This window comes from Mus musculus, chromosome 14, assembly GCF_000001635.26.
Source record: "Mus musculus strain C57BL/6J chromosome 14, GRCm38.p6 C57BL/6J".
NCBI classification, from domain to species: domain Eukaryota; kingdom Metazoa; phylum Chordata; class Mammalia; order Rodentia; family Muridae; genus Mus; species Mus musculus.
Genome location: NC_000080.6, coordinates 118,526,588 through 118,553,151, shown reverse-complemented (window position 1 = coordinate 118,553,151; position 26,564 = coordinate 118,526,588). Strand labels below are relative to the sequence as shown.

The 26,564-nt window shown below is 46.8% G+C and overlaps 1 protein-coding gene across 3 annotated transcripts in view; it reads left to right on the top strand.

Annotated features, from left to right (window-relative positions):
• Abcc4 (ATP-binding cassette, sub-family C (CFTR/MRP), member 4) overlaps window positions 1-26,564 on the top strand; it is a 225,165-nt gene that overhangs the window by 154,705 nt on the left and 43,896 nt on the right. For all 3 annotated transcript variants that reach the window (NM_001163676.1, NM_001033336.3, NM_001163675.1), the window contains 4 exons: window positions 19,010-19,160; window positions 23,175-23,294; window positions 24,075-24,185; window positions 25,101-25,201. In NM_001163676.1, coding sequence (NP_001157148.1) covers window positions 19,010-19,160; window positions 23,175-23,294; window positions 24,075-24,185; window positions 25,101-25,201 — 483 coding nt within the window. The remainder of the gene's footprint in view (window positions 1-19,009; window positions 19,161-23,174; window positions 23,295-24,074; window positions 24,186-25,100; window positions 25,202-26,564) is intronic.

Sequence of the window (26,564 nt, the reverse complement as noted above, 5' to 3'; positions counted from 1 at the left end):
TTTGTAGAAGAAAGGTGTGGCTATGTTTTGGAGGCTAACTTAGCGTGAGTAATGTTCTGTGTAGGAGTGGCCGTTGCGTTTGTGTCAGGGTTGGTTCACGGCAGCTACACGCTGGTAAGTGGCTTCCCATCTGCCTCCCAGGTATCTGGCACGGATTCGACTTACTGTGAACACATTTCATAATACAGAAACAATCACCTCTCACGGAAAGATAGCCCAGATTAACAAAATTATGCATTGTATTGCCACAAAGGGCAAATATTTACTGCACTGTTGTTTTGTTTTGTTTTGTTTTGTTTTTGAAGGGGGTGGGGTAAAACCAGGTGTGGTTACTTACAAAGAACAGATTAGCAATAATAAGGTGAAAATAATACTTTGTTAGCAAGGACAATAGAGACTGCTTATTGCAGATTCAGAGCTTTAAATGCAGGCGTGTTTAAGCCAATAATAGGAGTACGGGATCAAACTCTTGTCAGAAAATGTCTGTTTTTGTTTTTTTGGCAGCCTTTCTTTTCACACGTTGATTGCTCTGTCTTAAGGTGTCTTTTGAAAACAGGATCCCACAGAAACGCCTGCTTTTAGCATGTTGTTTTTGTCTGTGAACTTGAGGGCCAAGGGAATCATGTTGGGTCACCTGTCTCTCATCTCCTCCTTCAGTGTTGGTGCTCCTGCGGTTTGATTTGTTTTGTTTTGCTTTCTTCTCTCATTTAATTCTGTCTACTTTTCAGTGACTCAGGCAGGGGATCTTTTTTGTTTCCCCCCTGAGCGTTTATTTTGGAGAAGAAATGCATCTCTCAAAAGCTGTGCGGGTTTTAGAATCCCAGAGGCCTGAGGCTCACTTGCCGTGAGATGAAGCCCTTTCCCTCCTAACCACAGGTTTCTCCCCGGAAGCCAAGCTGCAGGCCGGAAGTGGAATGGGCACAGGGGATTCAGTTGTGCCCGAGTCTCGCAGGACCCCTGGGGTCCACAGTTGAGCCGGAATCCCTGTTAGTCACACAGGAAGGGAGCCCAGGCTGTCTGACTGCAAACGGCATGACCCATAGGTGAAGACCTCTCCTCCTTACACCCACCCAGGGCCCACAGGCGGAGTCTGCACCGCAGATGAGCGCTCCAGACTCTTTTGGTTCTGCGAACTTATTTTTAAAATGTTTCCCACTGGCTTTGGCTACGCTCTTATCCTCCGGAAGCAACCTTTTGCTGCAGAGCCCTCCCACCCCGTGGAAGACAGATAACATTAAGCCCATGTTTTGACAGCGATTATTAATTACTTCTAGAAGAATTAGCACAAGGGCTCTCTCCACAGCAGCGAGCCAGGCCGAGGCTGAGTTTCCCAAGCCGGCCGGCCCGCCGCCGTGCGTTTAGCAGAGTGTGATCCCTGCTAATTAGAATCCCTTATGTGTTTTCCTAGCGCCTATGGAGGGGCGATACTTGACGGGTGCTCCTTGATTTCAGTACAAAGCATTCTCCGCATTGTGAGGAGAGAAAATTCTAGCCTCGTACTTCAGTTTAACCAGATCCCAGGGTCTTTATTCATCCCCCACCCAAACACTCTTGGCACACTTAGCCGCCGTTGACTACCTCTGGTTCCGGGTAGCCGGTTTCTAGAATCCTAGAAGAAGTTCATCTTGACGCTGTTAACCCTCCCAAGAAGGAGTTTTACGTGAAGGATAGCTCACTTATCAAGCACGGTTCAGCTCTGTTGTCGATCACCTCGTTTGCAGGTGTCTTTAATAAGCCTTCCCATAATCCTTTCAGGAAGAAATATTTTCTCCTTTTAAAAATAGTATTAGCTAAATATAAAAGCACTGATCTCCTGCCATTGTCGTGGGGTTCTCTGAGGGACATTTCCCAACATTCGTTGTTTAAATGGTTGTCAAGAGGAATCAAGTGAAACTTAGTAAACAGAGCCGCTCCCTCGGACTGTGCGCAGCCTTGGCTGTGGCAGATTTGCATCTGATGGCTGAGTGGGCTTCTCACTGAGGAATCGCTGGCATGGTTTTGAAGTATTTGGTGCCTGTTGCTTTATGACAGAGCAAAGATTTTCTTTCTTTCTTTCTTTTTTTTTTTTTTTTTTTTTTTTTTTATGAGAGGCACACACACACAAAAATGAATTTAACCTGCCCTTAAAGAAAGGCCAACAAAAAAATTTAAATGTAATTCCTCCCCCCTTCCCCCTTTTTAAAGTAGGCTAGGACTCTGTCAGGACAAAAACAACCCAGTGGTGTTCTGAGACTCTTAATGGAATCATGTAAACTTAAAATAAACACTATTATGGTAAGCACATAGAATGAAAACTAATTTTCCAAATCAAATACATTATATTCAATTCATTTTCCCCAATCAACCAAATGTTTAAAACCTGTTAGTTATAACAGCAATCTCCTGGAAATTAATTAGAAGCCTATTAGCTCTGCTAGCTCAGGCGGACGGCAGGGCTTGCTCCTTACATGAATAAGTAGTCTCTGGAATTAAAGTGTAGCAAGGTCACAGTGACTGTCCCATGGGCTCACCTAGTGCACGGACTTAGTACTTGATATTTTTTGGTGTGTGTCGGGGGGGGGGGCGAGTTTGGCAGGGGGTGCTTTGCTTTTCAAAAAATTTTGTCTACTCTAATTTGGTCTTTTAATACATTGAAAAAAAAACATTTGGACTAAAAATGTAGCTCTTCTGACCTTATCTCATTTCTAAGACCGTGGTTCTATTCCCAGTACCACTAAAACAAACAAACAAACAGACAGACAGTCAAACAAAAGGGCCAATGATAGTAACGACAGAAATGTGAGAATTAGCCATCAGATAAAACCATTCAGGTCACAAGACCCTGCTGTCATTAGCAGCACCAGCTTTCTAGTGTGGATCTCTGAAGTGGGTGGAATTCTTCCCAGTCCCTGTTTACTAGTGCATGCTCCCTGAAGGGTTTTCTTAGCTCCTTTCAAGACTGACCTTAGTAGCAAACTTCCTGTCTGCCTTTGCTTATAATGCCATCAGCAAACCCTGCTGCTGACATCAGGAAGTCACCAGTCAGCTCCTACTATGTGCAGGGAATTTCCCAGGATGCTTGGCTCAGCTTGTCTGGACCAGTTAAGTGCAGCTGGATCCGATCCTCAGGGAAGCGAGCATTCATCCTGCATCTCCATCGAACATGGCAGCCTGCAGACCAGCAGGCAGAGCAGAAACCAGAGCTCACAGCTGAAGTGGTAGAAAGCAAAAGACAAAGACTTCTGGGCTCCTGGTTCTTTCTATAAAAGCCGTGCTTATGGGCATGCTTTTCTGGATAAGGAAGATTGGATGGCTGTAGAAGGAAACAATGTAATCACAGTTACCCCCATGAGCTGTTTAATCCAGAGCATGCATGCCTGCTTCATCGCCTTTTCTGAAAGGCGAAGGCAGTTTAGTTAGTTTTGTAAGTCAGTCCAGAACTTGAGTATGTAATTCTGAGGAATTGAGGGGATTGGGCCGAGGACAGGACCCTTCATTTGTGGCATTGTACCTAGAGCCCCTATGTTCTGAGTCGGGACAAAAGTTGGGACAGAGGTCTGTCAAGATACCAGTGGGATGAAGGAAGTTTTGTTTAAAATGTGGACAAATGTCCTGCCACATAGAAGTCTAATTTTGTCCCTTAGGCTTCAACAAAAGGTTGATATTTCTGTGAACATGGATGGGGTATGTTTTAAAGTACTAACTGTTGGTGTTGGTGGTAACGGGGCACAATGCAGTGACAGTTTTCAAAGTCCTCATCGTTGATTGCTGTTGTGAATCACTGTGAGAGGTTCTCATGGAACAGGGTAAGAAGAGTCTGGGAGACTGGGCCTCGGTGGGCATGAGTGGATCGTTAGTGACTAAAGATAGATTACTGACAGGCTGCTGCAAGGGGTGGAACAGCACTGAAGGGTGTTCTGAATAAAATATAAATATATGACTGGAAATAATAACATAAAATGCCAAGTTATATTGGAGTTGCCGGTGGCTCACATTATACCTCTGGCTTAAAAAGTGTTGTTGTTCTAATGTGTTTTGTTTCTTGGCCTTTTCAAGAATTGCAAGCACAGAGAGAGAGAGAGAGAGAGAGAGAGAGAGAGAGAGAGAGAATGGCTGTATATATTAGTATATGTATGCATATGTTATATACATGTGTACATAAGGATTGAGGAAGATGCCCAACACTAACCTCTCATCTTTACACACAAACGCACATAGGTATATACACACCTGCACACATGTTCAGTTGAGGCTGTCCAAAGTTCATCATAGCTCATTAAGTGAAGCCTACCCTGCAGTTTTAGGGAATATAAAGATGTGTCATGTTTACATTTCTCTGCTCTGAAGACACTGTCATTCTGGGCTCATGGGCTTTTCTCCTCCTAAGACACAGGACCGCTGATCTGGTTTGCACACATGATGTGCTTGCTTTCCATGCTTGCTTTCTCTGCAAACCTGAAGAAATCTCAGCAGATAAAAATTCCCTTATGCTGCACTGATGTTCTCTTAAGGGATACATCACTACCTGAAGGATGTGGCTGGGCAGGCCTGGATGCTGTGATGCAGTGAGGGATGGGCAGGCCAGGATGCTGAATGCAGTGAGGGATGGGCAGGCCAGGATGCTGTGATGCAGTGAGGGATGCAGCAGCCCAGGATGCTGTGATGCAGTGAGGGATGGGCAGGCCAGGATGCTGTGATACAGTGAGGGATGGGCAGCCCAGGATGCTGTGATGCAGTGGGGGATGCAGCAGTCCAGGATGCTGTGATACAGTGAGGGATGCAGCAGCCCAGGATGCTGTGATGCATTGAGGGATGGGCAGGCCAGGATGCTGTGATACAGTGAGGGATGGGCAGCCCAGGAATCTGTGATGCAGTGGGGGATGCAGCAGTCCAGGATGCTGTGATACAGTGAGGGATGCAGCAGCCCAGGATGCTGTGATGCAGTGGGGGATGCAGTAGGCCAGGATACTGTGATACAGTGAGGGATGCAGCAGGCTAGGATGCTGTGATGCAGTGAGGGATGGGCAGGCCTGGATGCTGATAGCAGTGAGGGATGCAGCAGCCCAGGATGCTGTGATGCAGTGAGGGATGCAGCAGGCCAGGATGCTGTGATACAGTGAGGGATGGGCAGCCCAGGATGCTGTGATGCAGTGAGGGATGGGCAGGCCTGGATGCTAAATGCAGTGAGGGATGGGCAGGCCTGGATGCTATGATGCAGTGAGGGATGCAGCAGGCCAGGATGCTGTGATGCAGTGAGGGATGGGCAGGCCAGGATGCTGAATGCAGTGAGGAATGCAGCAGGCCAGGATGCTGTGATACAGTGAGGGATGCAGCAGGCCAGGATGCTGTGATACAGTGAGGGATGCAGCAGGCTAGGATGCTGTGATGCAGTGAGGGATGGGCAGCCCAGGATGCTGTGATGCAGTGAGGGATGGGCAGCCCAGGATGCTGTGATGCAGTGGGGGATGCAGCAGGCCAGGATGCTGTGATACAGTGAGGGATACAGCAGGCTAGAGTGCTGTGATGCAGTGAGGGATGGGCAGGCCTGGATGCTGAATGCAGTGAGGGATGGGCAGCCCAGGATGCTGTGATGCAGTGAGGGATGCAGCAAGCCAGGATGCTGTGATACAGTGAGGGATGGGCAGCCCAGGATGCTGTGATGCAGTGGGGGATGAAGCAGTCCAGGATGCTGTGATACAGTGAGGGATGCAGCAGGCTAGGATGCTGTGATAAAGTGAGGGATGGGCAGGCCAGGATGCTGAATGCAGTGAGGGATGGGCAGGCCAGGATGCTGTGATGTAGTGAGGGATGGGTAGGCCAGGATGCTGTGATGCAGTGGGGGATGCAGCAGGCCAGGATGCAGTGATGCAGTGAGGGATGCAGCAGGCCAGGATGCTGTGATGCAGTGAGGGATGCAGCAGTCTAGGATGCTATGATGCAGTGAGGAATGCAGCAGGCCAGGATGCTGTGATGCAGTGAGGGATGGGCAGCCCAGGATGCTGTGATGCAGTGAGGGATGCAGCAGGCCAGGATGCTGTGATGCAGTGAGGGATGGGCAGACCTGGATGCTGTGATGCAGTGAGGGATGGGCAGACCTGGATGCTGTGATGCAGTGAGGGATGCAGCAGGCCAGGATGCTGTGATGCACAGTGAGGGATGCAGCAGACTAGGATGCTGTGATGCAGTGAGGAATCTCCTGAGTTCATTGTTCTCTTATCCCATTTCCATTCAGTATCCTACAGTGCCCTGGCCTCTGGGTCTGTGCACCATCCCTGTGCACAGAAGTGGTCTGATGGTGTCTGAGCAGTGCATTTTACTCTGAGAGACTCATGACTTTCAGAGTTGTGGATAAGGTGAGGATGAACAGTGGTGTCACTAACAGAACCTTCTGCCCCTTTGAGTGAAGCCATTAATTTGGGAACCCTGAGGGCTGAATGTGGCCTAGCTGGTCTGCTCCTGCTTGACTGGCACATTGTGTTTGCCCTCCTGTCTCTTAAAAGCACACCATTTGCAAAGCTAGTAAGTGGTCTGCCCTCCGTTGCTGGCGCTCTGCCCCATAGTCACCGCATGCATCCTACTAAATTTTCTCAGGATGCTTGTCATTGTAACTTAATGATGACATTCTTACCAACAAAACTGATACCATATAACAAGGAGCTTGATAGGCTGAAAGCTTTGAAATGACTCACTAACCACTTCTCTTAAGACTAGGTGCCGTGGTGCACACATATAGCCCCAGCCAGCACTGGGAGGCTGAGGAGGCTGTCCTGACCACCTAGCCAGAGTTGGATCCCAACCCCCCCCCCCAAAATACTCAGTTAAATGCTCTCCTCCCCCCACCCTTGGTAGTAAATTAGGTTTCCGTGCTGTCTTTGTTACTAGGTTACTGCAGTGAAGAAATACATGACCAAGGCAGCTTATAGAATAAAGCATGTAACTAGGGATTTGCTTACAGCTTTAGAGAGTCAGTTTATGACCAGCATGACAGACCAGAGCAGGGAGCAGGGCAGCAGGCAGGCATGGGGCTAGAGCAGTAGCTGAAAGCTCACATCTGATCTGAAAGTTGGAGGGAGAGAGACAGAAAGACAGAGAGCCTGGGCCTGGCGTGGGACTTTGAAACAGCAAACCCTCATGTTTCTAACAAATGTCTTATTGTCTGTCCTAAACAGTTCACCAACTGGGAACCAAACATTCCAATATATGAGCCTATGGAGGCCATTCTCACTTAAACCACCACAGGTCTGAAGAGTAGGTGGGGGAGGGGATGTCCTGGAGGAATACACGGAGACCCTGTGCAGAGAGCTTCCTTCCCAGTGTCTTGAGAGTTGTTGAAGACTCGTTATTTATAAGACTTTTCAGGAGGAAGAAGCAGGTATCGCTCAATGAATCCAAGGCTTGCTCTAGGTTGTAAGTTCTACATTGTACATGTTTTAAAATTAAGACTAAGCTGCAGGGAATTATTTCCGACCTGCCTTACATTCGTAGGTCATAGCTTTCAGGATTCTATTGCATCCTGCCTGGAGGAACTGGACAAAGTTTTGTGGGGGATAGTCTCTGAACACCAGGAAGTAGAGAAGGCACACTTGTCAGGACTCCCAGGGTGTGTGATGTTTGTAATGAGACTATGTTGTGGAATAATAATAGCACAAGGTGTTGAGACAAGGCTTCAGACAAGACAAAGGCAGTGGGGACAGATCCTGGAGAGACGGTGTCCTGAGAACCAGCCCTTAACGTTGTAGTAGTTGGTAGGATACGGAGAAGAGGGCACCGAAAGCAGAGGACTGGCCCAGCACAGAGGCAGAGGGTCAGTGATTTAAACACGGAGCATCGACATAAGAATGCCATGGTTAAGACAAATCCTGACTCTGACTCTGTGGTGCAGAACGGTTCATCCCTCAGGGATGCATCCATCACAAGCCATTTCTGTTTTAGGCAATAGGTTCTCAGGTATCCCAGGACGGCCTTGAACTCACTACATAGCGAAGGATGACCTTGCACTCTGATCCTCTTGTCTTCCCAAGTTCTGGGATGAGGAAGCCTATGCCACCATGCCCAATTTACATGGTGTTGGGAGTTGAACCTAGAGCTTTGCATGTGCTAGTCCAGCTCTACCACCGGAACTACTTCCTTACCCCATAGGTAACCCTGAAGGCCACCAGATGTGGCTATGTTTCATTACATCGTAGGAGCTGGAGAAACTGAGCTGCCCTCCGCTCTAGATGAGGACAGACTGTTTAAAAAGCTAATGTGTGGATTCTCTCCTGTGTCTTCCTACGTGAGGTCACAGAGCCCTTAAAAAATCACTTCAGTCCGTGCTCTTGCTTCTTCAGGAAAAGCCTTAAGTTTACGTGCTGTGGAGTGACTGTGTGTGACAGAGTGGCACTTAAAGCATAAGGGTCACATGTCATGTGTGATAGCATTGGGGAGTCTGGCAACCTTCCTTTCTAATTCACTAAGCCTTACCACTGACCCTCTCTATCCTCACAGAGCTACATTCTGTGCATGCTCACAGAGCTACATTCTGTGCATGCTTACAGAGCTACGTTCCAGACATTGCTGACAGAGATACATAGTATAGAGCGGTAAAGATGGAAGAAAAGCACCTACCTCATACGGAGTGCAGGAGAGAGGGTTGCCAGCGTGCCAGCAAAATTCTCTTCCTTCAGTTTAGTTTTGTTTTAGAAGTAAGATTCTGATACATTGTATAGGCTGTCTCGGAATTCTTGGGCTCAAATAACCTTTCTACCTCATTTTCTCAAGCAGATAGAGTTGCGGATAGAGTGATAGGTCTTTGGCTGAACACCCCCGGACCCTGTCCCCTACACGGCCCACTGCCCCCCCCAGGTCTGGGGATCTAATCCAGAGCTGGGCACCTGCCCCACCACTGAGCCACACCCCCTCCCCTCAGTGACACTCCAGCAAAACTCATTCAAGTAACAAAGGATATGCTTCTTTTAAAATATAATATTATCTCTAAGCGAGACAAATAAATTGGTAACAGTGATCATCGTCTGCTCTCTTGTGTTCCATTGAGGTAACTGTCTGACACAGACCAGACCCAAGTCCCAGCTCGTGAGCTTGTATGGAAGATGTTGGGTTTGTGAGTGCTTATCATTTTAGTGGCTATTTCCCATTCTGTGCCACATGATCAGGGTCTGTTGTTTTCAGAACAGATCATTGAGCAGTAAATATTTCATACTAATGTAATCTCTGGACTATTCCCAAAGCTTCCGTGGTCCCCAGTAGCATCGAGCAAAGTGTCTCACTTATCTGGAATTCTGGCAGCTAACATGCCCACTTCCGAACAAAGCAATTGAAAATGTAGTGACTTGTCATTATTTAGTGGGGTTGAGGGGGGGGGGTGTACTTCTGAGTGTGCAAACTTGCACACAGCTGCGTTCTGCAAAACGCTGCCAATGATTTAGAGCTTCGTTGCAAAGCCATTCTTCTTCACTTCACATCCTCATCAGAAAGAAAGAGAGAGAGAGAGAGAGAGAGAGAGAGAGAGAGAGAGAAAGAAAGAAAGAAAGAAAGAAAGAAAGAAAGAAAGAAAGAAAGAAAGAAAGAGAGAGAGAGAGAAAGAAAGAAAGGGAGAAAGGGAGAAAGGGAGAAAGGGAGAAAAAAGAGAAAAAGAAAGCAGGCCAACAACTTGACTGAGCTTAAATAACTGACTTTTCCTACCCTTTCATGGCACACAAAGGACTAATCCTAAGGCTACTCTAGCCACCAGTGCGGGCAGTAGTGGAGACCACCACTGAACGCACCTCCCCTCCTCCCTGCACATAGACACATTGACTTCTGCTTTATGAAGTGAAAATGCCAAGCCAAAGGACGCGAAGGAGCCGTCCCCAGTCCCTTCTTCCTGGGGGTGCAGGATGAGCAAAAGCTACTGCATCTGGATATGGGGAACAAAGCCAGCCTAGGACTTGGGGATAATAGGCTGGGTCACTGGCTTTTATAGAAGCCCAGGGGTGGAACTGCCCGGACTTGTCTGGTCCCACTGACCCTTGCACGGCTTTGTGTGGAGATGTCAGGGGAAGTGTGTAGAAAGCACCCAGGACAATGACTTCGTCATTCTGAGATTTCTATGGTTTGCTCGGCCTACTCCCACCTTCCAATTCCTCTCAGACAAAGGACGGTGTTAGGTAGGTTGCCTCACCCTGGTTTTCAAAGATCTCATTCTTTAAAAGTAAACTCATCCATTTTTTAACCGAATCAGAGTGTTTTTCATGCTTTTGGAAATCAACAAAAGAGGTTTTATTTGGTGCATTTGCAAGGAGGGAATAATTAATCACCTGGAAATGCCAGCCTCAGAGATAGCACTGTGCCAGCTGCCTGACTGAGGTGTGCCCCCTGATCGTAGACAGTCGAGCTGACGATAGCAGGTACTGGCAATATTGACCAACACATAACCCAGGCAGCCCATGTGATCGGTTGGTATCGTTCATGAGGCCCCCTGACTACTATTCCTGGAAGAGGAGAAGTTTGGGATTTTTGCCAGTCAGAGAGTTAGCACCACACTTGGTAGTGTGGTGACAGTCACTGGGGATTCTCCCAGGCTTGTAGGCAATTTGTCCCAGCATGTGTGCTCTGGCGATAATGGTTGTAGTTTAGCAAGAAGGCAATGAAGACGTAAAGAGCAAAAAAAAAAAAAAAAAAAAACAAAAAACAAAAAAAACAAAACAAACAACAACAACAAAACTGAACAATTTTGTTTTTTAAATCAAGCCTGGTGGTGTTCTACAGGAGCACAAAACTTTATAAGCTAACATGGCTGGGTGGTGTGTGTGGTCAAAGAATAGAGGTCTTCACTGTGCCTCCGCACCCCCACCCCTGTGGGCTCTCCCACCGTCAGCCATCCTACACAGTTGTTAAGGCAGAGAGTAAAGTGGTGGAGACTTCTAGAGTTCCATTATCTCGCTGTTCTTGCTTGTATCCATTTTTGTCTGTGTTCTGGTGTTCTGGTTGCTTCAATTTTATTAAAATCGCACACTTCCTATTTTATGTTTTTTTTTTTTTTAAGATTTATGTATGAGTACACTGTGGCTCTCTTCAGACACACCAGAAGAGGGCATCGGATCCCATTATGAATGGTTGGGAACCACCATGTGGGTGCTGGGAATTGAACTCAGGACCTCTGGAAGAGCAGTCAGTGCTCTTAACCACTGAGCCATCTCTCCAGCCCAGGATTTTGTTGTCGTTGTTGTTTGTCTACACTTATTGCGTGTGTGTGCAGGAGCATGCTTGTGAAAATCAGCTCTCTCTTCTGCCATGTAGGTTCCGGAGAAGAAATGGAGGTTTTCAGGCTCGGCAGCACACGCTGCACCCCATTAGCTGTCTCGCTGGCCTGAGCACTTTGCTTTGTACATACACTGTGCCTTTCTAATCCCATCTGGATCATGGTTCATCATCATCAGTCCTGTCTTGGAGTCTCTCCTGTTTCTGAATTTCACAACCCACTTGTTCCTCCAAGCCGTTTCTCTGGCTCCTGATGGGGGATTCGCTGAGGGTCTGAATCCAGCCTAGAAGTAGACGGCACGGCCTCTACCTTGTGGTGCAGGGTTCAGACCCCCTGAGAGAGGTCACCCAGGCCTTGGGAGCTGTGTGTGTTCTGAGCCACATTTCCAGTCTTCTAGTCACATCTAGAAATGATGTCTAGTCTTCACATGGGTCCTCTTCCCTCCTCTAGAAGCACCCAGTATAAATCCTTCTTGACACTGTGACTATAAAATTTTCAGCACATGCCTGCACATAGGTGGGAGTGGAACCCTGATGACATAGTTTTCTGTGGTTGAATTCCTTTGATTATCTAGGTCTCATTCCATGAGTGTTTCAGTGATGAATTTTGTCCATTTATTCTCCATCTACCCCTCCGCATTCCTTCATTCTCCCACCACCGCCACCGAGAGATGACGCTGTATTGGAAGATAGCATATTTTATTCATCTGTTGGTTGATGGATATTTGGATTGTTGTCGCGTTTTGTGACCAACCCTCCTTGTATCAGTATTTATGTGCCACGTATATTTTCATTCCCTTGAGATGAAAATGCCTTGGGTGGGATTTCTGTGCTTCGGGTAGGTGTATGTTTACTAAGAAAAAAAGAAAACCTACCAAAAAGTTTTCACAGTGCCATTCTACTCACACATCGCATGCACAGTGACTGGGGGCGCTCTGCCTTTGGTAACGCATGGGGCTTAGTGTTACCAGTTCTCTTGATCGGAGCCTTTACTGTAGGTATGGCTGGTCTCGCTATGGTTTTAGCTTGGGTTTCCCTGATGATTAGCGATGCTGCACCTTTTTTTTTTTTTGGTGCACATTTATCAGCCACTCGGAACTTTTCTGTGTGTGTGTGTGTGAATTTTTTGGTTCAAATCTCTTGCTTATTCTTTGTAAATTTATTCTTAAAAATCTTGTTACAGGTTGATTTATTGGAATGCGTGTATGTTTAATTCTAATAATTTCTCCCCTCACCCCCCACCCCCGAGTTTGTGATTTTCTTTTCTTTGTTTTTTTAACAGTATCTTTTGGCCAGTAGGCTCTAACTTTGATGGAGTCTAATAATGACCTTTTTTTCTTTTGTGTATTTCACAGTTATTTTTGTGTGTCCTAAGCCGTATGGAGGTACTTCATTTTTTTATTGGTGTGCTTATGTCTGTACACACATACATGTGCGCGTATGATTGAAGATGGAGTCCAGTGTCGACGCTTCTTTCTCAGTCACTGCCCACCCTTCTTTCTGGCATATGTGTTTATGTGTAGGATGTATGTGTATGTATTCGAATGTGGGCACATGAGTGTACGTGTGTGCATATATGTATGCACGTGCCTCTGGATACCAGAGGCTGATGTCATGTCTTCTTTGACTACTGTCTTCCTTACACGTACCGGCAGGGTCTATTCATTGAACCCAAAGCTGACCTCTTGAGCCGGTCTAGCCTCCAACAGGTTAGAAATCCAGGCCCATCACCAGGCCCTCCTGGCATTGATGCAAGCATTGAAAGGGTAGCCCTGACGTGGCGCAGCATACTCTTTAGTCACTGAGCCATCTCCTCAGCCCTCCATCTTGTCTTTACTCTCAGTGAGTCTAGAGCTTTCCAATTCGGCTAGACTGACTGGCCAGCGATCTCTCAGCAGCCCCCTGTCTCTTCCTCCCTGGCACGGGGAGCTGTTACGTGCACACTGCTATGGTCACCTTTTTATGCTGCTTCTGGGACACTGAACTCCCTCTTCACACAGCGTGGCAGGTGATTCACCTCTTGAGATATCTGTTCACCTTTCTTTGGTTTTTCCAGAGAACGTCTCGATGCGTGGCCCTGCTTGGCCTGGAACTTGCTATGCAGACTAAGGGGCTGGGGTTGTGACCGAGTCCCGCTACCCCAGCGATACCCTGCTCAATCTTTGTCCACATTTTCAAAGGCCTCGTGTGTTTTCACGTACTTTGGGTGTATGGAAGGAGTGCTTGCTGTTTGAGGCTTCTCTCTCCTTTAATTTCCCCCCCTGTGTGCATTCACGGTCTTGATGTCTTGGCTGCCTGCATGTGGGCTCCGGTTGCCTGTGTCCTTCCGCACACGATCTCTCTATTCTTTCACGGATACTACAGTGGCTTGGCTATTGTTCATTTTAGAAAGACTTGGAGCCCAGTAGCAGTTTGATCCTTCCCACTTTGTCTCTCCTCTGTTAAATCTCTTTTATTTAAGTTCTAAATTCACCTTACCTTTTTGTTGTTGTTGTTGTTTTTATAAAAGCCTTACTTGTTTTGGTTAATATTGTCCTTAATTGTTCTTACCCTCAATGTAGAAGGTCATTGGTATATCTGTGGTTAACTCAACTTTATATCTGTTGTTCAACAAAGATTTGGGGCTCTCCTTTGCAGCTCTTGTGATATTTTGTAAACATTTGGTGTTAGAGTTATACTGACCTCATGAAAATAAAAGAGTTGGCAAGGGATTTCTGTCTGTGGTAGTTAGTGTTATGTGTCAACTTGGTCAGATTAAGGTTCCCAACCCAAATAGTTTACTCAAACAGAAACCAAGGTGTTGATTGAAAGGTATTTTGAAAATGTGATTACTGGTTTATAATTGGTTGGCTTCAAGTAAGTGAGGTCATATCAGGTCGTGTGGATTAAAAGGTCTTAAGAGCAGAGGCAGAAGAAACTATGGCTGCGGCTGACAGCTTTCCCCGCCTTTCAGATCCTGAACTTGCCTCACCTGCCCTGAGACACAGGGGCCAATGAATGATGATCACCACCAGTGATCTTCTCAAAATGTTTGTCTTGAGCTATTTGTATTTCTCTACAGTCCTCTTCCTTTTCTTTTGCAGGGGGTTGGGAGGTTTGAAACAGGATCTCACTGTGTGACTGTGGCTGACCTGAATTCCCTGTGTAGACCAGACTGGCTTCCAACCCACAGACACCCACCTGCCTCAGCCTCGGAGTGCTGGTATTAAAGCAATGCACCTCCACACCCAGCTGTCAGTCCTCTTTTCTAAAAGAAAACCAAAACTTTTCTAGGATTGGCATTTTTTTTTCTCTCCTAAGTATTTCATAGAATTTACTAGTGAAGTGCTATCACCCAAGAGTGGAGCACTAGAGTCCAAGAGTGGAGGACTATAGCCCAAAGTGGAACAGTATAGCTTAAGAGTGGAGCACCATAATACAAGAGCGGAGTACCATAGTTTAAGAGTGGAGCACTTATAAGCCAAGAACTTTGACGAGTCACTAAATTCCTTTCAGACTATGAATTCTGATTCTCAAACAGACATTGAGCTGCTCCGGTTGCTATTTCTTGTAATATAACCTTTCGCCACCATTTCTCAAGACATAAGCTGTCTCATCAAACATGTTAACTCTGTGTGTCTAGTCAGCCCTTTTGATGCCCATCTTGCCTCTTGTGATGGGGGCAATTCTCCTTTCTTCACTGGCCTTTGAAGCTTACTAATTTGGTAGTGTTTTGAAAGACCCACAGTTTGTTGTTTTTCTATCTAATTAATATTTTTTTTTCATTCTCTTTTATGCTGTCCTTTTTATGGCCTCTCATTATATAGCCTTGATTGGCCTGGAGCTCCCTGTGTAGATGAAGCTGGCCTCAGACTTACAGCAATCCTTCTGTCTCTGCCTTCCAGGTAATGTCTTTACCGGCCTGAGCTAGTGTGGCTGCTTCGTTTCTTTTCTTTTTTTTTCTTTTTTCCCTTTTGGTTGTTATTTCTGCTTATTTGTTCTCATATCCTCCTTTAAACTCTCTTTATGCTTATGTGTATGAGTATCTTGTCTACACATGTATGTGTACCAAAAAATGTGCTCGATGCATGAAGCAGCCAGAAGCGAGTGCCAGATGCCCCGGAGCTGGGGCAATGGATGGCCATGAGCTACCATGTGGGTGGTGGGATTGGACCCTTGTCCTCTGAAAGCAGTGAGTTCTCTTAACCACTGAGCCCTCTCTCCACTCTCTTTTTGCATCCTAAAATCTGGTTTTAGACCTTTGACACTTAGACTTTTCTGTTTTAAAAAGTTAAAGCTATACATACATTTACCTCTAAACATGGCATTAGCTGCAACTCCCAAGTTTTGATAGTATCTGGTTTTCATACTTTTTTTTTTTTTTACAAAACACTTCCATTTTAATGTGTTTTTGTAAACCCAGTATTATTTAGATCTGTATAGTGGAATTCCTGATAGCCATTTTTCTAGTTTTCTTGTTTTTGTGATGTCGTTAAATCCGCTAAAACCAAATCCGTTCTTGTTGTCGAGGCGTGTGGACGCGTGTTTTGTGGCATAGTGGATTTGTGCTGGAAAGGAATTGTCCTTGTCACCATAGCCGTTGGCTAACATTTGCTCGTTCGCTCATCACGAAGTCCTGTGTTCCTGCCAGTTCTTTGTTAGTTGTTCTATCAGTTGTTGGAGTGAGCATGGCCTGCTTTGGTGCCATGTGACTGTGACTGGGTTTGCCTGTTAGTTCTAAGTATGGTCAGATTTTCCTTTAATATTCTGAAGCCGTAGTTGAGGTTCATACAAGCTGGTTTGTGTTTCTGGATAATGGACCCAGTTTTTCTTGGACTTATGAAGGTGTGTGTGTGTGTGTGTGTGTGTGTGTGTGTATGTGTGTGTTTCTGTGGGACTCTGGGCACCTGTGAGTGTAGATGCCTGTGGAGGCCAGAATGGGGGCGTCAGATCCCCTGGAGCTAGAGTTCCAGAGGCTCATCGGAGCTGTCCTCCTGGAGAGCAGAAAGTGCTCTCGTTTCCTGAGCCATCTCTCCAGCCCCCTGACCCTTCTTTTCTGATGAAATGTTTCCCTTTATGAGCTTTGGTGTTTGCAGTGCTAGTGACACTTTGTTTCTGTTCAAAGTGTTTAGCATCGAATACCTTTATTTTAACTTGTACCCAAAGTGTAGCATCGTTTCTGCAGGTTGAGTGAGCTTTGTAACAAGCATTAACCCCTGAAAGAGGAAACTTGTCACAAGCAGACAGATTCCAGCACTTAACTTTGACTTCCAGTCCAGAGCTCATAGATGGGAGACATGGGACCCAGAGTAGCTGTGGATATGAAATGGTCATGTCAGCCATGTGGCAAGTGGTCAGAGCGGTGACTGTCTGCAGATTTAAAATCTTAAGAGAGGATTATATACAATGCTGCACACAAACCCATCATGCCAGTATGCCTTAAAGCTCTGACTTACCAGAGATGACGAGTTAGCAGAGCTCAGAAGGCAAGTATAAGTGAAGAGACCCCCAGAGTGGTAGACTAGACCTGTAGACATGGTCAGTGTTTAATGGGTGTGGTCTTATGTGCAAAGCTCTCAGCATGCCCCCTTTGCCTACACATACCCTGTAGGTGGAGGGTGGTGAGTCTAATCTGATAGGTGTTACACTTACTTCTTAGTGCTTTCCAAAGCCTACTTACTCTTCAGACTTTTAACGCCCTCCGGGAATCCCATGTCACCTGGCAGCGTAATTTGTTATGTTCCTTTTCCACTCTGAGATCAGTTTCTTTTATCTCACGTGTTCCCAAAATAGTAGATAAAAGAGCTCCTTTTATACATCCATCCATCAGTAAACAGCTTACTGATCAAAACCTCGTCATCATTTCTCCCTCGCTAAATCAGAGGAAAATCTTGGCGAGAGGTGAGTCCTGCTTTGCTTACGGGTAGCACTAGAGCCGTATCTGGCAAGATCAGCCAGGGTGGAAGGCAATGCAGGCACCGCACACTCTGGCAACTTGGAATGGATTCCTCGGTCTCACTGATGGCTGAAGTCAAAGCTTTCCGCTTGCACCGAGGTGTGATCCGTTTGAGGCTGATTTTATTCTTGATACCGTAAACGAATAGTAGAAAATGCCTGGTGCAGATTGAGTGGCCCTTTTGAGTAGACATGCCTTTTTCCTCTGTGCTTGAGACAGGTAAGACACAGTTCACGTAAGGAGTGAAGTGAGCCAAATGTATACATAGGAGGATGGCACACACAAAATTAGACTGCAGCTTTGCTACTGTTTATAGGAAACATACTCTTTTGGCACCTGCATCCTCTAGACCAGTGGCAAGACATCTCTTTGGAGTTAAGTTTAAAGTAAACTGCAGGTGGATGCCTAGGACCGCCCCCCCAGAACTGAGAGCAGCTGTGGTGTTAAATACCAGAAACCCGAATAGTTCCTTGAAATTAAAAGTGTTCCTATGAAGAAAATGCATTTAAAACCTGTATTATTAAAGTGTGATTTCTGAGGAAATCACTTTATTCTAGTTCTAGTTTTACTTTTTGTTCTCGTTCTTTGCTTATAGAGGCAAGCTCTATATAAATACCTCAGGATGGCCCGGAAATCACTTTGTAGCTCAGGCTGGCTCAACTCTGTAGTGACTCTCCTGCCTCAACCTGCCAAGGGCTAAGGTTGCTCTTATGCATTACCACACCCAGTCTTGAGGGAACGTCATCCTGGGGAGGTTCTGTGGGCTTTAGCCCTGTGAGTGTAAGTCCACAGAATGTAAGCAGCCAACTTTCACATTTCACCCCAACAGTTTACGGTTTCGTTAAAATTAAGTTCACTATTTCCCCATAAGCCATGTTGCTTTGAAAGATTAAAAGCCGTTTTTCTTAGGAAATTTTGTATTTTAACTTAAACAATATTTGCTCAGTGAGCAAGAATTGGTATACTGTGTTAGCTAGCATCTTTGAACTTTTTAAACTTTCACTGGTTCATGAGCTGGGTAGGGGGTTAATCTCTATCAGCCTGGGCAAGCACCAGCCACCTTGTGGATTAGGCTGGTTTAACCTTAAGAAACCAACCAGGTTTCCTTGGCTCTATGAAGACTCGATAGAAGCCCCAGTGTAGGGGAATCGAGGGCAGGGGGGTGGGAGTGGTTGTGTGGGTGGAGGAACACCTTCATAGAAGCAGGGGGAGGGAGGATGTGATAGGGTGTATCTGGGAGGGAGGGAAGCTGGGAAAGGGGTTAGCATCTGAAATATAAATAAAGAAGATATCCAATATAAAAAAGAATGCTGAGAAAGGGGGACCAATGAAAAATAGGAGCATACTTATATATTTATTTGTAAGTATGAATCTTTGCGTTTCACATTCTTTCTGTGTGTGTGTGTGTGTGTGTGTGTGTGTGTGTGTGTGTGTGTGTACAGATCAGAACTCAAATCATATGCCTTTCTCAATCTGAGTCCCACCTTATTTTTAGAGACACAGTCTTTCACTGAGCCTGGAGCTCCCACTGATTCGGCAAACTCCCAGAATCCCAGGCATGCAGTATTATACCCAGCTTTTAGCATCATCGCTGGGGAATCTGAACTCGGGTTCCGTGCTTCAGGGACTGTACTAATGAATGTGTCAAAGAAGGAGTCTCTAAAGCACTCTGCACCTGGGGTAGGCTTGTTGGTTGTAGCATCCCTGCCATGTGGTTTTGGCCTCCTGGGATGGGGAAGGATGCTTAGTGCTCCAGTGAGGCTCAGCGGAGGAGGGAGAGACAACCCATTACATTACAGTGTGGTTTTGGAAAGCAGAGCTCGTTGCTGAGGAGGGTCTGTCTCTGTGCTGCTCCAGACGTTGCTCCTCGTCGTAAGTGTGATCGCTGTGGCCGCGGCCGTGATCCCTTGGATCCTCATACCATTGGTTCCGCTCTCAGTCGTCTTCCTGGTTCTTCGGAGATACTTCTTAGAGACGTCACGGGATGTCAAGCGCCTGGAATCCACAAGTGAGTACCCGGGGGTCTTGGATGGATACGGTAATGGGCTTGGTAACGCAGAGAGCATCCGTAATCGAGGGGAACTGTAGTTAAGATCTGTGAAATTCTACAGGCTGACTACACCCCAGCAGTCCTCGCCTGGTTAGCGTTCATTTGGCAGTTGAGCATGGTTGTTACACCCATCAGGGATCATTTGAGTGGGTGACTTCCCAGGTGTGACTTTGCAGCTTAACCTGAGAAATGAGTAGATGCCCTGTGGACAGTAATACTCCCCCAAGGACAGGGAGCCCTCTCTGTTGTTCATGGCTTACCTCCCGTGGACACAGGAGGCACACAAGAAACGTTTTCTGATAAACATTTCTCTGTAGGCTAGAACTAATTTAGAAGGGAAGTAGGGGAGTCAGAGAATAAAGGTGAGGTACTTCTGGGCGAGCCTCCTTTTGTGCATCCCGGTGGTGTCTTTAGTTCACAAGTCTTGGTGCAAAGGAAGCTGTGAGCATTCAGAGAAAGGCTGGTCGTCCCACAAGCAACACTGTGTCATAGACTGTGTCAGTGTCACCAGGCCTTGAGCCTTTTCCTTCCAAATATGTATACCTTGGTATAGCTTTGACCTAGAAATGCTCATAATTTTGTCTGGGCCCCTGCTGGATTCTTGGGTGTGAGTCAGGGGCTGTGCTATGGTTTTGCTGTTGCTTCGGTAGCCACTGCCAGCGCCACTCACTTGGCAAGAGGCTTAAACCTGACCTGTCCTATCCTGTGCTCCAATAGATTTTTAGAGCTCTGGAGTCTATTTTCAGATTGCACTTCATAGCTGCATCTGGAAACATAGTTGGCTTTAGTGGGAGTTTATCACAATGTCTTTTGTTTTGTTTTGTTTTGTTTGGGGGGGGGTGTTTTTGCTTGTTTATTTGTAAAAGTAAACATTGCAAAGGCCAGTGGTACATAGTTGCATAAAACCACAACAGTACTTGGATGCGTGACACAAGCTGACCCTGTCATTTAGTAATGCCTAGATTATGAAGGTATGTTGTCATTCCTGTCAGGATGCTGTGATCCATTAGCCATGTCTGCCACGGGCATCAGCTATCAGAGTATTAACCTGTGCCACATATTTTAAGAACATATATCCCGCAGTGTGCTCTTCCAAAGCGTGCCATGTCAGGTTCTCTAGTGTGTTGCCCACCTTGAGCGGCTTAGTGAGAACTCCAGTATTGGGGATACCGACCAGGTATTAGCAGAGAGAGAACTGTGGGTTCTCTTTGTGACAAAGTCTAGAGAAAAACACCCAGCATACTTAACGCAGATTACTCTCCTTTTGAGATACTGGCTCAGATGAGAAGAGTGTTGGAAAGAAGACAGCTGTATAGTGTGGTCCGAGTACCCCGATATGTTCTTCCCTTTGTGAGGGCTTTTAATGTCTGCCCTGCAGGGTTCTCATCGCTTGAGGTAATGCTTGGAAGTCCTTGCTGGCTACTACCAATGGCAACAGAAGAAAATCAAACCAGTTAATGACAAGTGTCCCGTGGTATCCTGAAGTTATCCTGGCAGGGCAGGAACGCGGCCTGCAGGCTCTCTCTAGGCTTCTTCTCTGAGGAGAAACATAATCCCTTAGCTTGTGTCCCAGAGGGGCTTCAGAGTCCTGGAAAAGCCACAATATTAAGCAATGCAGGATGTCACCTTCCTGAAATTGCTGACAAATGACATCTGTGTCATAGAGTCTACTTCAAGATATCCTTCTAGTAATGTGGGGGAAAGGCCAGATGGCCCCCAGAATGTAGCATGCTTGTTAGGTGAACTAGTTAATTATTTTCGTAGTCCTTAGCTTACCCAAATGGCATGTGATCCGTATGCAGATAAACAGGGCACAGAAGAAACTGGATCATTTTTTAAAGGTACAGGTACCTTCAAAGCCACCCCCAAATTTCTTGGAATTCTTCATACACACCAGTCCTGGTTGGCAGGTGTTTATTCAGGGAACATTTCCTTTCTGAAAAGAATATCAAAAGGAGAGGTTTCTTTGGGGTATCGTCCACAGTCAGGTGCCTGGTCAGGAGACAGCCTCAGGGTGAATGATGCAGGCATCCACACACTCATGAGGAGGCTGGCCATCATCGCCACCTCCAGTGGAGATGCCTTGCCTCTGGGAATGTAGTCCTTCCTCAGTCATCCCTCAGTGAACTCTGACCTACAAGATGGTTCTTTATCTTGCTGCATCTGTACCCTCACACACCCCACCCCACCAATCCATCCAGCTGCAGTGTGCACTGTAAGCATGGCCATGTGAGACAAGGGCTGGGGCTGTGCCTCAGTTGATAGCACCCACTAAGCTGCAGGTTCAATACTCAACACCACATTAAACTATCATGGTGCTGCACATACCTGTCGTCCCAATCCTCTGGAGGTAGAGGCAAGAGGGCCAGATCAAGGTTACCCTCGACTGTATAGTATGCTTGCTGCCAGCCTGGGCTACATGAGACTCGCTTTCAGGGGGAAAGAAAATGACTGGTTGGTTTGCTGGGTCATGACTTCTGATCTACTCTTGCTAGTACAGTCTTATCCACAGTGCAGAAGGAGCCTGACAGGGAGCTATCCTTGCCTGGCAGTGGGCAGCCCACCTGTCACCCCAGGTAGGCTGGGACCTGGCAGTCATGCTGCAGTCTTCTGGAGACACAGTTTCAGGCCATATATTTTCCCCCGTACTCAGAGATAGATAAAGAGGAATTTGTCCTTTAAATTCTGATAAGATGAAGCCACTGAGACTCTAGCGAGAATCTGGAAATTTCAGGACAGTGAGCATGTCTCACTAGCCTCAGACCATGAGGATGCGTTTCCAGATGGGTATTCATGAAGACGAGGCTTCAGGAAGCTGAAGTCAAGGCCAGGCCAATGATGTCCCCTCTGGGCCAGCGGTATGGGCGCAAGTGCAGTGACACCCAGGCACATGGTAGCCATAAAGGACTGTCCTTGCGCTACTAGGAAGGCTTCCCTGGGGTGCAGAGGAGATCCCTGTCCGTTTAGCTCGCTTTTTGGCCAGCTGGCTGTATCAGGTACTCTCAATTACTAGGAAGCAATAGCCACATGCTAGCGCTTAAACTAGCAATCTACGGTGGGGAGCGAAGCATACATGGATCACGCTAATGTGCTATGATAAATGCTCTAATGAAGTTACTTTTTAGAACATTAATAGCCAAAAAAAATTAAATTAACTAAATAACTAGTGAAAGCTCATTTCTTTCCAAAGAAATAGCTATGAAGTAGAGAGAGGGCAAGGATGGGTTAGTGAAAGGAACGATGACTCCGTTTGACTTTGGTGGACTGAACTGAAACACTCCTTTCCGTCTTGAAAAACGTGGCATCTTTGACTAGGGTTTGCAGGTGGGTGGACAGGGTCTTCTCTGGGTCGCCACCAGTGTTTTGTTCAGGAGCTCAGAGCCCTTTAGGAAGCCCCCAGAGTACTGCATGGTATGAAGGGTCTACACTGTGGACCATGGAGTCCACGAGTCCAGCCTCACTGTGATGCGTGGGGTGCGGGGAGTCCATGAATCCAGACTCACTGTGGAGCATGGGAGGCAGGGAATCCACAGGTCCAGCCTCACTGTGGAGCATGGGAGGCGGGGAGTCCACAGGTCCAACCTCACTGTGGAGTGTGGGAGGCAGGGAGTCCACGAGTCCAGCCTCACTTTGGAGCATGGGAGGCAGGGAGTCCACGAGTCCCGCCTCACTGTGGAGCATGGGAGGCAGGGAATCCACAGGTCCAGCCTCACTGTGGAGCATGGGAGGCGGGGAGTCCACAGGTCCAACCTCACTGTGGAGCGTGGGAGGCAGGGAGTCCACGAGTCCAGCCTCACTGTGGAGCATGGGAGGCAGGGAGTCCACAGGTCCAGCCTTACTGTGGAGCATGGGAGGCAGGGAGTCCACGAGTCCAGCCTCACTGTGGAGCATGGGAGGCGGGGAATCCGTGCGTCCAGCCTCCTTGCCACCCAGCCTCACTGAGCTTTCTGTTCTCTTTCCATGTTCACGCAGCACGGAGCCCGGTATTCTCCCATTTATCGTCCTCCCTCCAGGGACTCTGGACCATCCGGGCTTACAAAGCTGAGGAGAGGTGTCAGGAGCTGTTTGATGCACACCAGGACTTGCATTCAGGTCTGTAGGTTTATGGTAGTACTTTCAAAAGCTGGCAGCTGCTGTGCGCTTAGGTTTGAGCCCTGTGGCCAATCAGTTTTGTCGGCCAGCACCTCTGCCTGTACTTGGACTCCTGTCTCCTGCCTCTGCTCTTAGGATCTGAACCCTCTCAGACTCCCTCATGTCTGGCTTTCCTGATTGGCTTGCTCAACCCTTCCACCCCTGTGCCCTGTGGCTCTCTCTCTGGTTACGGCTGGGGTCTGGGGTTGGCAGACGTATTTTTGCAAAAGGCCCGGCCTTTTTGTGTTTTGATGACTCAGAGGCACTTTTAAAACTACATGTGGCTCGTTTTAACACGCTAGTTATTTAGATACTGCCCCTAAGCTATGTTCCATCCCCACCCCAGGGTGTGCAGAGCTTGCAAGTAAGGAACAAGTATTGGAGCTGTGTCCTTTGTTGTAGAAGGACTAGAAACAGTCCACCTATAAGGTGATGAAGGCCATTTCTCTGTGTTCGTTGTTATCATTATATATTATAATATATACCTTACTCATGCCTTTCAATTCTTTTTCTCTTCTCTCCTTTCTTTTTTTGAGGCCTCTGTACTGTTTGGGGTAGGGTATGTGTCGAACATTGCTCCGCATTTCCTGACTTCCTAGAAGTTTTGAGTATGCAACCTTGCTGCCCTGTTCTGTCAGCATCTCAGGACCCCCGGCCTTCACTGTACCCAGTGTGGCTTCTTCACCGCAGTTAACGGCTTCCGTGCTCACTCAACATTGCCTGTTCTGCTTTGCAATCCAGAGGCTTGGTTCTTGTTCCTGACGACATCGAGATGGTTCGCTGTGCGTCTGGACGCCATCTGCGCCATCTTTGTAATCGTCGTTGCCTTCGGGTCCCTTGTTCTGGCGAAGAGTAAGTGCAGATGTGAATAACTATTTATGGTATGATTACAATTTATAGCCGTGTTTGCAGTTATTAAATTAAACTCTTGCCACCTTGTCTAATGGCACATTCGGTGTGGTTCTAATAAAGTGTGTTAAAGCTCTTACTACACGTCAGGGTGGATAAGGTCACGCAGTTCGGCCCAGTGAGATGGTCTGCTTAGGTTCTTTTTATTTTTGTTAGAATGAGTTGAGATCTATACAGATGACATTTTTGAAAATCCCTGGTCTGGTAGCCAGGAGATGAGAACCAAGTTTGCCGTCAGCACTTTGGGCTCAGCCCTGGGCTCTGTACTTGAGCCTGAGAACTTCCTGGTTTGTTGATGAGCCAGTGCACACAGTTAAAAGAGATGAGCAGCTGGACAGAACACGGTGCTCACTGCCAGGCGGGCACCAGAGGAGGAGGTGTCAGCGCGTGTGGCGTGAATTGGCCAAGCCGGACCTCTCTGCAGCGACACCTGAACCACAACATTTAACTGTAGAACAATGGGAGTCGAGTTTTACTGTCAAAAGTGTCGGTTCTTAGAAAAACACCATCTTGTTTGCAGTAGTTTCCAGCTGTGGCTGCAGGGGACATAGACAGTGGGATTATGTAACAGGCTTTAAACCATAGTGACAAATCTGAATAATGGCATTGTACCTCACACAAACAATGCCCTTTCTTCAGTGTATGCCAGTCCATCTGAGATTAATAAACTCATCTAATAGTCCTCCAGAATTCTTAATGGGTTTTTAAAATTGCATCATAATCTCAGTCAATAAGTAGAAGTATGAAAACTCCGGCTGTATACCACTTGTTGGGTCCTCCTGTAAGGTAGCAGAAAGCAGCAGGCTCCTGGGAGGATGGAGATTGATTGACTGTCCTTTCTCCTTCCTCCTCCCAAAGCTTTGAATGCTGGGCAGGTTGGCCTGGCCTTGTCCTACGCCCTCACACTCATGGGGATGTTCCAGTGGTCTGTGCGACAGAGCGCCGAAGTAGAGAATATGGTAATGTTTATCTGAAAGTTCTCAGCCTTTTTAAAATCCTCTTTGCCATTAAACGACATAAAAGCAATTCTTATGTAAAATATTAAAACTGTTATTTTTTGCATCGCGGCTAACAGAGGTTTTTGGTTTTTTTTTTTTAAGATCCCGCTCCCATCTGTTTAATGTTAATGTAAAATAAAATGTATACATCTTTTTCTCTGTCTCATGTATGCTATGTCAGCAGGTTTTAGATTCATCACAAGCTGTCTTCAGATGTAATAAATGCCTCTGTAGGAGGGAAGTTCTGAAATCCTAGAGAGGATATAAGCTAATTTCTCAGAGGCCTGTTTATTTTTGTTTCTTAATGGGTAATTCCTCGTTCTTGGTAAGAGAGGAATTCAGTATTTTGAGGTTGTTGGTTTAATTAATAGCTCTCCCCACTCCCCCACTTCTACCCGCTCGTCACCAGTTTTTAGCCTCATCTCCCATGCTAGGAGTAGAAGGCAGGGGGCCCGGGGTCACTGCTGTTCCTCCCTGGTAAGGCAAGCTTCCATCCCGAAGGTGTTTCTCGGAGGTAGCTGGCTGTAGCAATGGCAGAAGGTTTAGTCAACATGCGGACTGTTCCCTCTTCAAAATATTTACTCCTGCTAATGACAGAAACAGTCACTGTGAGATACTGCCATTCGTCCCCTCTCACACGATAGTGAGTATCCTTCTGTAGCAAGAGATTATTGATGAGAGGGCATAAACTCTTGATTTTACAACCCCCCCTTTTTTAATTGGATAGTTTTTTTACATTTCAAATATTATCCCCTTTCCTGGTTTCCCCTCCAAAAACTCCCTATCCCACCCCCTCATCCCCTTCTTCTATGAGGGTGCTCCCTTACCCACCCATACCCACTTCCGTGTCCTGGCATTCCCCTACACTGGAGCATCGAGCCTTTCTAGGACCACATTGATGCCCAGTAAGGCCATCCTATGCTACATATGTGGCTGGAGCCATGGGTCCCTCCATGTGTACTCTTGGGTTGGTGCTTTAGTCCCTGGAAGCTCTGGGGGAGCGGGGGGGGGGGGGGAAGGGAGTCTGGTTGGTTGATGTTGACAAAACCCTTTCATTGTGTTTGTGGAAGGTGTTCGTGTGTACGTCTGTTATGTATGCATGTTGCGTGTATATGTGTATGCACAGAGGGTAGAGATTTGTACAAGTGACTTCTTCAATCACCTTTATATTTTGAGACTTAGATGCTGCGAAAACCCAAAGGTCTTCACGCCTGCGTGGGGATCCGCTTATGCACTGGGTCTTCACGCCTGCATGGGGATCCGTTTATGCACTGGGCCATCTCTCCCACCCCTCCCCTTGCTCTTTTCACTCAGTGTTATAAGG